This window comes from Xenopus tropicalis, chromosome 8 (assembly GCF_000004195.4).
Source record: "Xenopus tropicalis strain Nigerian chromosome 8, UCB_Xtro_10.0, whole genome shotgun sequence".
Classification (NCBI taxonomy): Eukaryota; Metazoa; Chordata; class Amphibia; order Anura; family Pipidae; genus Xenopus; species Xenopus tropicalis.
In genome coordinates this window covers 9,807,914-9,821,768 of record NC_030684.2, presented here as the reverse complement: position 1 = coordinate 9,821,768, position 13,855 = coordinate 9,807,914, and the positions used below count along the sequence as shown (strand labels likewise).

The 13,855-nt window shown below is 47.5% G+C and overlaps 1 protein-coding gene across 5 annotated transcripts in view; it reads left to right on the top strand.

The window, feature by feature from the left end:
* Positions 1 to 1,278: 1,278 nt before the first annotated feature.
* The window catches only part of cntrl (centriolin), a 60,437-nt gene continuing 47,860 nt past the window's right edge, over positions 1,279 to 13,855 (top strand). For 2 of the 5 annotated variants that reach the window (XM_004919796.4, XM_002941306.5), the window contains exons 1-6: positions 1,280 to 1,545; positions 5,032 to 5,230; positions 6,273 to 6,397; positions 6,518 to 6,648; positions 8,230 to 8,371; positions 13,268 to 13,454. In XM_004919796.4, coding sequence (XP_004919853.2) covers positions 1,285 to 1,545; positions 5,032 to 5,230; positions 6,273 to 6,397; positions 6,518 to 6,648; positions 8,230 to 8,371; positions 13,268 to 13,454 — 1,045 coding nt within the window. In that variant the 5' untranslated portion in view covers positions 1,280 to 1,284. Of the gene's footprint in view, positions 1,546 to 4,873; positions 4,925 to 5,031; positions 5,231 to 6,272; positions 6,398 to 6,517; positions 6,649 to 8,229; positions 8,372 to 13,267; positions 13,455 to 13,855 lie in introns of those variants that run through there. The other 3 variants (XM_004919795.4, XM_012954437.3, XM_004919797.4) reach the window with 3 other exon arrangements.

The window sequence follows — 13,855 nt, the reverse complement described above, 5'->3', positions numbered from 1 at the left end:
CATACGGAGCAGTCGGGACCTCTCCCCACTGCTCCGTATGGGAGTTTAAAGGTTTGTGCATGCGCACTCGCACCTGCGCATGGGGGTGTGTCGCGCGTTCGCGCATGCGCACAGGGGGCGGGGCGGGGCGCCCTGAAGATAAATCTGGCCCTGGGAATGACCATGAAGCAGGCCAAATGGTCAGGAGCAGGAGGGCCCACTGACACCTGGGCCCACCGGAAGTTATCCTGGTGGGCCAGTCCGACACTGGCCTTCCTTACCCCCCCACAGGATTCCCTGCTGAGCCTTCCTTACCCCCCCACAGGATTCCCTGCTGAGCCTTCCTTACCCCCCCACAGGATTCCCTGCTGAGCCTTCCTTACCCCCCCACAGGATTCCCTGCTGAGCCTTCCTTACCCCCCCACAGGATTCCCTGCTGAGCCTTCCTTACCCCCCCACAGGATTCCCTGCTGAGCCTTCCTTACCCCCCCACAGGATTCCCTGCTGAGCCTTCCTTAAACCCCCCCCCCCCGCCGGGCCTCCCTAACCTCCACACGGTCCCCCACCCAACGTCCTCCCCTGAGTGAGTAGAAGTTTAATGAATCGGGAGGAACGGTCCGGGGCCCACCGTGTTTTGTCCTGGTGGCCCAGTCCGACCCTGCTAGGGTTTCCAACTTTCCTGGGCACAACATGCCAGCTATCCTTTGTTACCTCATGTCTCTCCATCTTACACTGACATCAAGTATTATTATTATTATTTTAGTGGCTGGAGTGGTCGAAATGAACCCCCACACTGCCAGAATGGGATATTCCCGCCACCACACAAGGGCCCACCCATTCCACATAGACCACTGTTATTACCAAGGGATACCAGAGATAGGGTATCTCTCATTATTTTTAATTATGAAACCATTTGCATGGAGTGTTATTTTTAATGTTTAGCTAAATTACTACTATTAGCCAGGTGGGCAACCATAGATAAACAAAGCCTGTGGTACCAAACCAGAAACTGCTCATTGGTTGCTCAGAGTTACAGAGTGGTGCAAAGTTTTCTCAATTTTATTTTATGAATGTTATAACTAGATGCTAGTGTGCCCTGACTGGGTTGCTGGGCCCCTTCTTTGTGTTTAGTTTACTGTTTTGCGCCAGGAGTGCGATGCTGAGGTACAAAGCCTGCGCATGCGTACTGTCCCAGAGCTGAGAACGCTCACACTACAGTACCGCCCCCTTAGTGAGGGCGTGGCTTCGAACTTTGCCCTGCTTCCCAGCCTGTCACTTTGAAGCCGCGCCCCTTAACTACCAAAAATGGCCCCGCACTTCCCCTCCCTGTTGCCCGCGTCTCAGCCCGCCCTCCTGAGTTGCTGCGTGGATGGTGACACCGACCCTGCCCCGCAAGTCGTCTCCCCCCTATCCTCCAGTGCTGCTGCGACACTCGCCAGCGTCGCACCGACACCTGAAGTTAGGAATCAACTTCACACCAAGGGAGGAGGGAAATTAAAAGGAGGCTACGCGTTGCCATGGCAACACCCCAGCACAGACCGACTGCAGCTGCTCCTGTGGGGACAGGTAACTCTCCGCCTGGGACTCTTTCTCTTATAAACTTCCCACACAGCATCTTCCCCACTACCATTCAGCCTATAGTACAGGTATGGGACACCTTATCTGGAAACCCATTATCCAGAAAGTCCATCTGCCATAGACTCCATTGTAATCAAATAATTCACATGTTTGAAAATGGTTTCCTTTTTCTCTGTAATAATAAAACAGTACTTGTACTTGATCCCAACTAAGATATAATTACCCCTTATTGGGGGCAGAACAGCCCTATTGGGTTTATTTAATGGTTAAATGATTCCCTTTTCTCTGTAATAATAAAACAGTACCTGTACTTGATCCCAACTAAGATATAATTACCCCTTATTGGGGCAGAACAGCCCTATTGGGTTTATTTAATGGTTAAATGATTCCCTTTTCTCTGTAATAATAAAACAGTACCTGTGCTTGATCCCAACTAAGATATAATTACCCCTTATTGGGGGGCAGAACAGCCCTATTGGGTTTATTTCATGGTTAAATGATTCCCTTTTCTCTGTAATAATAAAACAGTACCTGTACTTGATCCCAACTAAGATATAATTACCCCTTATTGGGGGCAGAACAGTCCTATTGGGTTTATTTAATGGTTAAATGATTCCCTTTTCTCTGTAATAATAAAACAGTACCTGTACTTGATCCCAACTAAGATATAATTACCCCTTATTGGGGGCAGAACAGCCCTATTGGGTTTATTTCATGGTTAAATGATTCCCTTTTCTCTGTAATAATAAAACAGTACCTGTACTTGATCCCAACTAAGATATAATTACCCCTTATTGGGGGCAGAACAGCCCTATTGGGTTTATTTCATGGTTAAATGATTCCCTTTTCTCTGTAATAATAAAACAGTACCTGTACTTGATCCCAACTAAGATATAATTACCCCTTATTGGGGGCAGAACAGCCCTATTGGGTTTATTTAATGGTTAAATGATTCCCTTTTCTCTGTAATAATAAAACAGTACCTGTACTTGATCCCAACTAAGATATAATTACCCCTTATTGGGGCAGAACAGCCCTATTGGGTTTATTTCATGTTTCCCAAAGGGGGAAATGTAGCAGGAAGTGCAAAGAACATATATGTTATGTATGTAGCTCCATTGTAATGTGGAAAGCACGCAGCACAAGACCTTTGGTACCCAAGCCCAAGGCAATATACCCCCCAACTATATATAATTAACCCCGGTCAGAAGGGGTTAAGGTGGCCATAAACGCTAAGATTAGCTCATTTGGCGTAGTTTCCCTAGCGCCAAATGGTTGCATTACAATACAGGGGATTGCCGTCCCCGCTCCGACTAAAAAACTAAACCTGGCCAGTCAACACCTGGGCAATTTTCGCCCACATATCGGTCAGGTAGGGCCATCGGGAGTCCCCATACATGGTCAGATAAGCTGCCACCTTGGTCTAAAAGACTCAAAACGGCCACCTTTGGTGTTGGACACGGTAAGAAGAGACAAATTGATGGTCTAATGCAATTCCCATATACTGTGCTACCATCAGTGTCGGACAGGGGCCAACCCCCCCCCCCCCCCCCCCCCAGCCTCAGAGGCATCACCACCTCTATTGCAGCAGGCCTAGGGCACAGGTCCCAGGTACACTGCATAGCTTTCAGTGGAATAAAACAAAATCCTTTTTATCCTCTCTGTGTTGCCAACGTCTGCCCCCCCCACTGTAGTTATGCCAGTTTCAACCTGTGTCCCTGCCTCAGCGGAGCTTACAATCTAATTTCTTTATCCCTGCACCCATGAGTCGTTTACATAAAGTTAGGCTGCCGGTATGTTTGTGGTTGGGAGGGAGAGAGCGTGCAAACTCCTTTGTGACAACTATTTTGCAAGGATTGGGAATGCAGATACAAAGGCCTACAAATACCTGCATATGTGTGTACATAGTCTTATCTGCATTGCACAGGTCTTGAAAGGGTTCCATTGTCAGGTAAAAGATAAAGGGACGTTACAATCACTGGGGGTGCCAAAATGTTAAGCACCCCCCTGTGATTTAGATACAGACAGACACAGTAACAGTTAGGGCTCTGGCACACTGGGAGATTAGTCGCCCGCGACAAAACTCCCTGTTCGCGGGCGACTAATCTCCCCGAGTTGCCATGACCCGCCATCCCACCGGTGAACATGTAAGTCGCCGGCAGGATGGCACACGCGGCGGCGCGATTTCCCGAAGTCGCCGAAAAAGACTCGCAAGGCTTTTTCGGCGATTTCGGGAAATCGCGCCGCCACGTGTGCCATCCCGCCGGCGACTGGGATGGCGGGTCATGGCAACTCGGGGAGATTAGTCGCCCGGGAACAGGGAGTTTTGTCGCGGGCGACTAATCTCCCCGTGTGCCAGTGCCCTTACACATGACTAAAAACCCAGTGAGAAATAGAAATAAATGGATATTGGGGAGTTGTATCAGGAGTCAGAACCAGCAGTGCAGAGAAGGGAAAGGGACAGACACAGTGACAGTTACACATAACTATAAACCCAGTGAGAATGAGGAATGAATGGGTATTGGGGAGTTGTATCAGGAGTCAGAACCAGCAGTGCAGGGAAGGGAAAGGGACAGACACAGTGACAGTTACACATAACTATAAACCCAGTGAGAATGAGGGATGAATGGATATTGGGGAGTTGTATCAGGAGTCAGAACCAGCAGTGCAGGGAAGGGAAAGGGACAGACACAGTGACAGTTACACATAACTATAAACCCAGTGAGAATGAGGAATGAATGGATATTGGGGAGTTGTATCAGGAGTCAGAACCAGCAGTGCAGGGAAGGGAAAGGGACAGACACAGTGACAGTTACACATAACTATAAACCCAGTGAGAATGAGGAATGAATGGATATTGGGGAGTTGTATCAGGAGTCAGAACCAGCAGTGCAGGGAAGGGAAAGGGACAGACACAGTGACAGTTACACATAACTATAAACCCAGTGAGAATGAGGGATGAATGGATATTGGGGAGTTGTATCAGGAGTCAGAACCAGCAGTGCAGAGAAGGAAAGGGACAGACAGACACAGTGATAGTTACACATTATTGTGGTCTTTACTTGCCTTTTAAACTGAACGGCGTAATTTGAGGTATAAGATGTGGGAATAACAGAGGCCCATGCTGGGATCTGGCTCGTATCAAGGCCCCGGTGTTTATATTGGAAGCTCGAGACATGCCGGGGTGGCACATAAGAGACAGTGCTGCGTTAGTCACTGTGTATAAGGATGACACATGACAGTACTGAGAATAGAGGAAGGAAGCCGACCCTCTTCAGGGCTTTTCTTTATTTAGTTCCTGTTGATCTTACGTACCGTGTCACAACCTCAGGGCTGCACATAACAAACCCTCGGTATAAGTGTCTCGGTAAGTTTCTGCAGAAATCCCTCAGCTGAACTTTGGAGTTCTAGAGTTCTACAGACAGTTTCACTTTTAATATACACAATATTAATGTACGCATTTATTCGTTGCAGGCTGCAGCGTATGATTGGCCCCATTTCCTTAAGATGAAGAAAAATTTGAGGCCTAATAAGTCGCCAAACATGAAGTCGCCTTCCTCTGCAAGTAAAGGAAAATCGCCTGTGGCTTATAGGTCGCTGGCGTCGGGCTATAACCTGCTAGATGTGACGGAAGAAAGTGATGCTCCGGAACATGATGGAGAGAAAACGAGGGGTGAGCAATTTGCTGCTGGGATTATACATGAGATAATACAATGCAGGCCGGACTGGCAATCTGTGGGTTCTAGCCAATGCCAGAGGGGCTGCTGTAAGGTGCCATAGACACTCACTATTTATTGGGCTGGGGGGGCTGTTTGTGCCTCTGAGTACTGGGAATGCCAGGGGGGCCGTAAGGTGCCACAGACAGTCACTATTTATTGGGTTGGGGGGGGGGCTGTTTGTGCCTCTGGGTACTGGGAATGCCAGGGGGGCTGTAAGGTGCCACAGACAGTCACTATTTATTGGGCTGGGGGGGCTGTTTGTGCCTCTGGGTACTGGGAATGCCAGGGGGGCTGTAAGGTGCCACAGACAGTCACTATTTATTGGGTTGGGGGGGGCTGTTTGTGCCTCTGGGTACTGGGAATGCCAGGGGGGCTGTAAGGTGCCACAGACAGTCACTATTTATTGGGCTGGGGGGGCTGTTTGTGCCTCTGGGTACTGGGAATGCCAGGGGGGCTGTAAGGTGCCACAGACAGTCACTATTTATTGGGCTGGGGGGGCTGTTTGTGCCTCTGTGTAATGGAATGCCAGGGCCTATTTTGATACAATGGGTCCAGTTTATATGTTTTTACAGTTCTGTACGGCCTTAAGCAGAGAAAATTAAATGTCCCAAAATGACCTGCTTCCAGCCAGGGTCGCCATCAGTAATCGCGGTGCCCCATCAGGACTGTATTAGGGCAACCTGCCCTCTTTCCATCAGTGCGTGGGGTGCAACCTGCTGCATTAGATTTGGCGCTGGTGGGAAGCAAATGTGGAATGGATGGGGCAGCACATATACGCTCTTCTAAGGCCTAGGGTCTAGCAAATCAAAAGGCAGTTGTGTTCATAACAATGGAGAACAGGCCATTAATCACTCACTGTGCAGGTCTAGTAGCCAATGAGAGTACCGGTATATAATTTGCAGGCTGTTCATGGCTTTTGTGACTCCATACTCCTACTTCCCGGGGAAGGGATTTGTTTGTAAATATTTCACATTTCTTGTTTTGATTCTGTTAAAGGCAATGAGGTGGGAGTTCGCTATATCACAGAATCTCTGATCCAGAAGCAGACCAAACAAGAAAACCTGGCATACGTCACCTCCCTGAATCTTTGCCTTGCAAAAGAAGGTGGCAAAAAATTCAAGGTTTGTTTGGAAATTCCATTCAGTTCTTTTTTTGCTGATGTTACTATGGTTCTGTGTGTTACACTCTTTATGTTATTCTAGTTCTGCCCTTTCTAATAGAATTAATTCTTACCTTTGCAGTTCATTGAGAACCTGGAAAAATGTGAAAGACTTGAAGTTCTAAACCTGAGTCATAACCTGATAGAGAAGATCGAGAAGCTGGAAAAGCAGATAAGGCTCAGAGAACTCAACTTGGCCTACAACAAAATCAGGTACCAGCATAAAGCTTGCCATGCACATACTGATAACATTATACAAATGATTTCTGCTATGTGTATTTGTATTTATACATATGGGAGGGAGGTGCCATAGTGCAGTGTTTTTCAACCTTTTTTGGGCAAAGGCACACTTGTTTCATGAAAAAAATCACGAGGCACACCACCATTAGAAAATGTTAAAAAATGTAACTCTGTGCCCAGCAGCAGTGCCACCCTAGTACACTGGTGCCCAGCAGCAGTGCCCCCCTAGTACATTGGTGCCAAGAGCAGTGCCCCCCTAGTACATTGGTGCCCAGCAGCAGTGCCCCCCTAGTACATTGGTGCCAAGAGCAGTGCCCCCCTAATACACTGGTGCCCAGCAGCAGTGCCCCCCTAGTACATTGGTGCCAAGAGCAGTGCCCCCCTAGTACATTGGTGCCCAGCAGCAGTGCCCCCCTAGTACATTGGTGCCAAGAGCAGTGCCCCCCCTAGTACATTGGTGCCCAGCAGCAGTGCCCCCCAGTACATTGGTGCCAAGAGCCAGCCCCCCTAGTACATTGGTGCCCAGCAGCAGTGCCCCCCTAGTACATTGGTGCCAAGAGCAGTGCCCCCCTAATACACTGGTGCCCAGCAGCAGTGCCCCCCTAGTACATTGGTGCCAAGAGCAGTGCCCCCCTAGTACATTGGTGCCCAGCAGCAGTGCCCCCCAGTACATTGGTGCCAAGAGCAGTGCCCCCCTAGTACATTGGTGCCCAGCAGCAGTGCCCCCCAGTACATTGGTGCCAAGAGCCAGCCCCCTAGTACATTGGTGCCCAGCAGCAGTGCCCCCATAAGTCATTGTGCCCCGTGGCCCCCCCAATACATTGGTGCCCAGCAGCATTTTACTCTTCGGCGGCTTCAGCAGCATCTTCCCCTCACGCGCGCCGCCTCTGCACTTCTGCCTACACGCGACCGCACACAGGCCCTTTTATAACGTTGCGCCCCGTGCGTACTGACGTCACCCGTACACACGGGGCGCAACCAATGACAGGGCCCGGATTTTTTTTTTGAAAGTAAAAATTTCGGCCCTGCCTACGGCACACCAGGCAACATCTGGCGGAATAGCGGTTGAAAAACGCTGCCATAGTGTTTCCCTTAGACAGTACAGTATGGGGGTACAGCTTATTGTGTGCCCAGAACATTCCTTCTCTGTATATTTGTATTTATACATATGGGAGGGAGGTGCCATAGTGTTTCCCTTAGACAGTACAGTATGGGGGTACAGCTTATTGTGTGCCCAGAACATACCTTCTCTGTATATTTGTATTTATACATACGGGAGGGAGGTGCCATAGTGTTTCCCTTAGACAGTACAGTATGGGGGTACAGCTTATTGTGTGCCCAGAACATTCCTTCTCTGTATATTTGTATTTATACATATGGGAGGGAGGTGCCATAGTGTTTCCCTTAGACAGTACAGTCTCAAACATACAGATAACATACAAATCCTGATCTATAGAGGAGGTTACAAGGGCTTTGCTTATGAAATTTAATGGCTTCCGTTAATGTCTGATCACTTAGTAAATTCATATAACTGCTTCCTTCCCCTGCTCCAAGCAAAATTGAGCACTTCGAGCACATGCAAAATCTGAAAAAACTGAACCTGGCAGGGAATGAAATCGAGCACATCCCGGTTTGGGTTGGCAAGAAGCTGAAGTCTCTCACCGCCCTAAACCTGAAGGAAAACAGGATCTCTTCAGTAAGTACTTTTAAAGGTTATTTTACTCCGCCCATAATGTTTACTGGCATATAGTTACGTGTAACTGTCACTGCTATTGACAGCAAAGTCTGTTTGTCCTTTTCTGTTCTCTGGTTCTGTTTCTTGAAACAGTGTAGCAGGTCTGTCCTCTTCCTTCAGGAGGCAGAACCAGCAGTGCGGAGAATATAAGCTGCCAGACAGATATTGCTTTCAATGTACAAGTAATAATACTTTTTACCCTGCTGTGTACCAGTGCAGGAATGGCCTGCTGTGTACCAGTGCAGGGTATTTATATAAACTATAGTAGGGTTTCTGTAGCAAACACACCAGCTGTACCAGTGCAGGAACGGCTGCCCCCGGGGCTACACAGCGGGGTATTTATATAAACTATAGTAGGGTTTCTGTAGCAAACACCCCAGCTGTACCAGTGCAGGAATGGCTGCCCCCGGGGCTACACAGCGGGGTATTTATATAAACTATAGTAGGGTTTCTGTAGCAAACACCCCAGCTGTACCAGTGCAGGAATGGCTGCCCCGGGGCTACACAGCGGGGTATTTATATAAACTATAGTAGGGTTTCTGTAGCAAACACCCCAGCTGTACCAGTGCAGGAATAGCTGCCCCCGGGGCTACACAGCGGGGTATTTATATAAACTATAGTAGGGTTTCTGTAGCAAACACCCCAGCTGTACCAGTGCAGGAATGGCTGCCCCCGGGGCTACACAGCGGGGTATTTATATAAACTATAGTAGGGTTTCTGTAGCAAACACCCCAGCTGTACCAGTGCAGGAATGGCTGCCCCCGGGGCTACACAGCGGGGTATTTATATAAACTATAGTAGGGTTTCTGTAGCAAACACCCCAGCTGTACCAGTGCAGGAATGGCTGCCCCCGGGGCTAAACAGCGGGGTATTTATATAAACTATTGTAGGGTTTCTGTAGTTTACAGGGTAACCCTTTTGAAATAAAAAATAACAAAAGTGTTATAAAGGTGATACCTTTATTGGCTAACTAAGATAACCATAGCAAGCTTTCAGAACATTCTAGTTCCTTTTTCAAGCTGATTACAAAGAAGCTGTGGTGCTCGCTGATATATATACAACAAGGGTTTCTGTAGCAAACACCCCAGCTGTACCAGTGCAGGAATGGCTGACCTGGGGCTACACAGCGGGGTATTTATATAAACTATAGTAGGGTTTCTGTAGCAAATACCCCAGCTGTACCAGTGTAGGAACGGCTGCCCCCGGGGCTACACAGCGGGGTATTTATATAAACTATAGTAGGGTTTCTGTAGCAAACACCCCAGCTGTACCAGTGCAGGAATGGCTGCCCCCAGGGCTACACAGCGGGGTATTTATATAAACTATAGTAGGGTTTCTGTAGCAAACACCCCAGCTGTACCGGTGCAGGAATGGCTGCCCCCGGGGCTACACAGCGGGGTATTTATATAAACTATAGTAGGGTTTCTGTAGCAAACACCCCAGCTGTACCAGTGCAGGAATGGCTGCCCCCGGGGCTACACAGCGGGGTATTTATATAAACTATAGTAGGGTTTCTGTAGCAAACACCCCAGCTGTACCGGTGCAGGAATGGCTGCCCCCGGGGCTACACAGCAGGGTATTTATATAAACTATAGTAGGGTTTCTGTAGCAAACACCCCAGCTGTACCGGTGCAGGAATGGCTGCCCCCGGGGCTACACAGTGGGGTATTTATATAAACTATAGTAAGGTTTCTGTAGCAAACACCCCAGCTGTACCAGTGCAGGAATGGCTGCCCCCGGGGCTACACAGCGGGGTATTTATATAAACTATAGTAGGGTTTCTGTAGCAAACACCCCAGCTGTACCAGTGCAGGAATGGCTGCCCCCGGGGCTACACAGCGGGGTATTTATATAAACTATAGTAGGGTTTCTGTAGCAAACACCCCAGCTGTACCAGTGCAGGAATGGCTGCCCCCGGGGCTACACAGCGGGGTATTTATATAAACTATAGTAGGGTTTCTGTAGCAAACACCCCAGCTGTACCAGTGCAGGAATGGCTGCCCCCGGGGCTACACAGCGGGGTATTTATATAAACTATAGTAGGGTTTCTGTAGCAAACACCCCAGCTGTACCAGTGCAGGAATGGCTGCCCCCGGGGCTACACAGTAGGGTATTTATATAAACTATAGTAGGGTTTCTGTAGCAAACACCCCAGCTGTACCGGTGCAGGAATGGCTGCCCCCGGGGCTACACAGCGGTGTATCTATATAAACTGTAGTTGGGTCCCCCCCCCCCCATTGCTCTTCTTTTTTCTGAAGCACAAACATCAAAAAGTTATCAGGAGAATGTCCTTTGGGACTAATAAATTCTTGTCTCAGCACCAGTGAGTCTCTGCGTGACTTGGAATGGGGGAAGGTGCTAGACAGGGCAATTGACAAGGCTTGTTTGTCTAGGCGCTGCCCAGTTACTGCTTGGAGGCAGGGTACAGCCAGCTGCAGGGTGCACAAAGGGACCGCTAATGCAGTCACACGTTGATCACTTGCTTATGACAAAGGAGTGTTTCTTTTTTCTTTGTATTTTTCAATGTAAATGGCAGGAAATAAGGAACTTTCTAGTATTATCAATTAAAAACTGTCTGCTGTCTCAGAAATAATCAAGTTAGCCTTTGCTGTCCCCCTCTCTGTCATCCTTTCTATACACAGCTTTGTGTCGGAGTCAGTGATTCTGAGTCTATCGGCTCAAACTAAGGGAACTCCCACCAATGTATTTAATGGGATTGTGCACCTTTAAAGGGATACTGTGATGATTTTTATGGGGCACTGTTTATCTCTAAATGACCCTGTTACACAGCAAATAATTCCCTCTTCCATTTAGCATTTTATTCTTGAACCAACAAATGTGTTTTTAGCTGTAATATTGGTGTGTAGGCGCCATCTCAGTGCCTTGTGCCTGAGTCTGAGCTTTCAGCCAGCGCTACACATTAGAACTGCTTTCAGCTAACCTATTGTTTCTCCTACTCCCATGTAACTGGAGGAGTCCCAAGCCGGACTTGGATTTCTTACTATTGAGTGCTATTCTGATACCTACTGGGAGCTGCTATCTTGCTCCCTTTCCATTGTTCTGCTGATCGGCTGCTGGGGGTGAGGGGGGGGGGGGGGTATCACTCCAACTTGCAGCGCAGCAGTAAAGTGTGACTGAGTCTGAGCTTTCAGAAGGAGCCAGCGCTACACATTAGAACTGCTTTCAGCTATCCTATTGTTTCTCCTACCCCCATGTAACTGGAGGAGTCCCAAGCCGGACTTGGATTTCTTACTATTGAGTGCTATTCTGATACCTACTGGGAGCTGCTATCTTGCTCCCTTCCCATTGTTCTGCTGATCGGCTGCTGGGGGTGAGGGGGGGGTATCACTGCAACTTGCAGCGCAGCAGTAAAGTGAGACTGAAGTTTATCAGAGCACAGGTCACATGGCTGTGGCACCCTGAGAAATGCAATTTTGTTGTTATTAATTTTTATCACCTATCTTTCTATTCAAGCCCACTCCTATTCATCTGCCAACCTCTCAAACAAACCACTTCCTGTTTGCAAGGGGAAATAAGACCCTAGCAACCAGATAGCTCTGAATACCAAACTGGAGAGCCGCTGAACAAAAAGCTAAATAACTAAAAAAAAAACAGGCCAATTGCAAATTCACTCTCTACATCATACTAAATGTTTATTCAAAGGTGAATGTCCCCTTTAAAGGGATGCTTTACCTTTTTACTATGGTGTAGAATTTTCTATTCCTAGCAATTTTGCAGTTGGTCTTCATTATTTATTTCTTGTATTGGAATTAGTTGTCTTCTTATGACCGTTTCCAGCTTTTAAATGAGCAGCCGATCAGCAGAACAATGGGAAGGGAGCAAGATAGCAGCTCCCAGTAGGTATCAGAATAGCACTCAATAGTAAGAAATCCAAGTCCGGCTTGGGACTCCTCCAGTTACATGGGAGTAGGAGAAACAATAGGTTAGCTGAAAGCAGTTCTAATGTGTAGCGCTGGCTCCTTCTGAAAGCTCAGACTCAGGCACACTTTACTGCTGCGCTGCAAGTTGGAGTGATATCACCCCCCTCACCCCCAGCAGCCAATCAGCAGAACAATGGGAAGGGAGCAAGATAGCAGCTCCCAGTAGGTATCAGAATAGCACTCAATAGTAAGAAATCCAAGTCCGGCTTGGGACTCCTCCAGTTACATGGGAGTAGGAGAAACAATAGGTTAGCTGAAAGCAGTTCTAATGTGTAGCGCTGGCTCCTTCTGAAAGCTCAGACTCAGGCACACTTTACTGCTGCGCTGCAAGTTGGAGTGATATCTCCCCCCTCCCCCCCAGCAGCCAATCAGCAGAACAATGGGAAGGGAGCAAGATAGCAGCTCCCAGTAGGTATCAGAATAGCACTCGATAGTAAGAAATACAAGTCTGCCTTGGGACTCCTCCAGTTACATGTGAGTAGGAGAAACTGACCCCCAGCAGCCAAAAAACGATTTTATGGTTATTGTCACTTTTGTATCTTAACTTCCTGTTCAGTCCCTCTACTACTCATATTCCACTCCCTTAATCAAACCACTGCCTGGTTGCCAGGTTACATAAGACCCTAACAACCAGATAGCCGCTGAAATATCAAACTAAAGAGCCACTGAATAGAAAGGTAAATAACTGAAATACCACAAAAGATGAAAAAACGAAGACCAACTGCAAATGATCTCAGAGTATCGCTGTCTACATTATACAAAAAGTTAATTTAAAGGTGTACAACCCTTTATACCTGATCAAAATCTGACTGGCCATGGTTAATTTGTTTTGTACCTGTTGCATCTGTGTTTGTACATTTAAGGCACCTTGTTTGAGATATTATGTGTATATTATATTCTTCTCTACTGTTTCCAGCTTCAGGATGTTTCCAGGTTAAAGCCATTGAAAGACCTCACTACCCTCTCCTTGTCTGATAATCCCGTGTCCAACCTCCCTCATTACCGGCTCTATACCGTGTTTCACCTGCGCTCCCTGAATTCCTTGGATGCTCAGCCAGTGACCAATCAGGAGAGACAGGAGGCCCACGAACGATTTAACCTAGGTAAGTGCCCCATTGCTCGTAGCCCCTATGTCTGTTTCAGTTGCCCTTATTCTCTTTATAGAAACTACCAGGATTGAGCCAAGATTCGGGCCTTTTTCAGCAGTTTTCGGATTTAAAACCATAAACATAAACACGGAAGTTGAAGATTTTTCACTGCATGCTGCGTGCATGGTTCTCTTTAAAGGAGCTGTTATCTTTTAGTATGATGTAGAGCGTAATTTCCTGAGACAGCTTGCAATTGGTCATCATTTTTTATTATTTTTTTTCACTTTTTGTTCAGCAGCTCTCCAGTTATCTGGTTGCTAGGGTCCAAATTACCCTAGAGACCAGAGATTGATACATTAAAGGAGACATATATAAAAATGAATTATATATCAGTGAATTATACTCCTCTACATAAA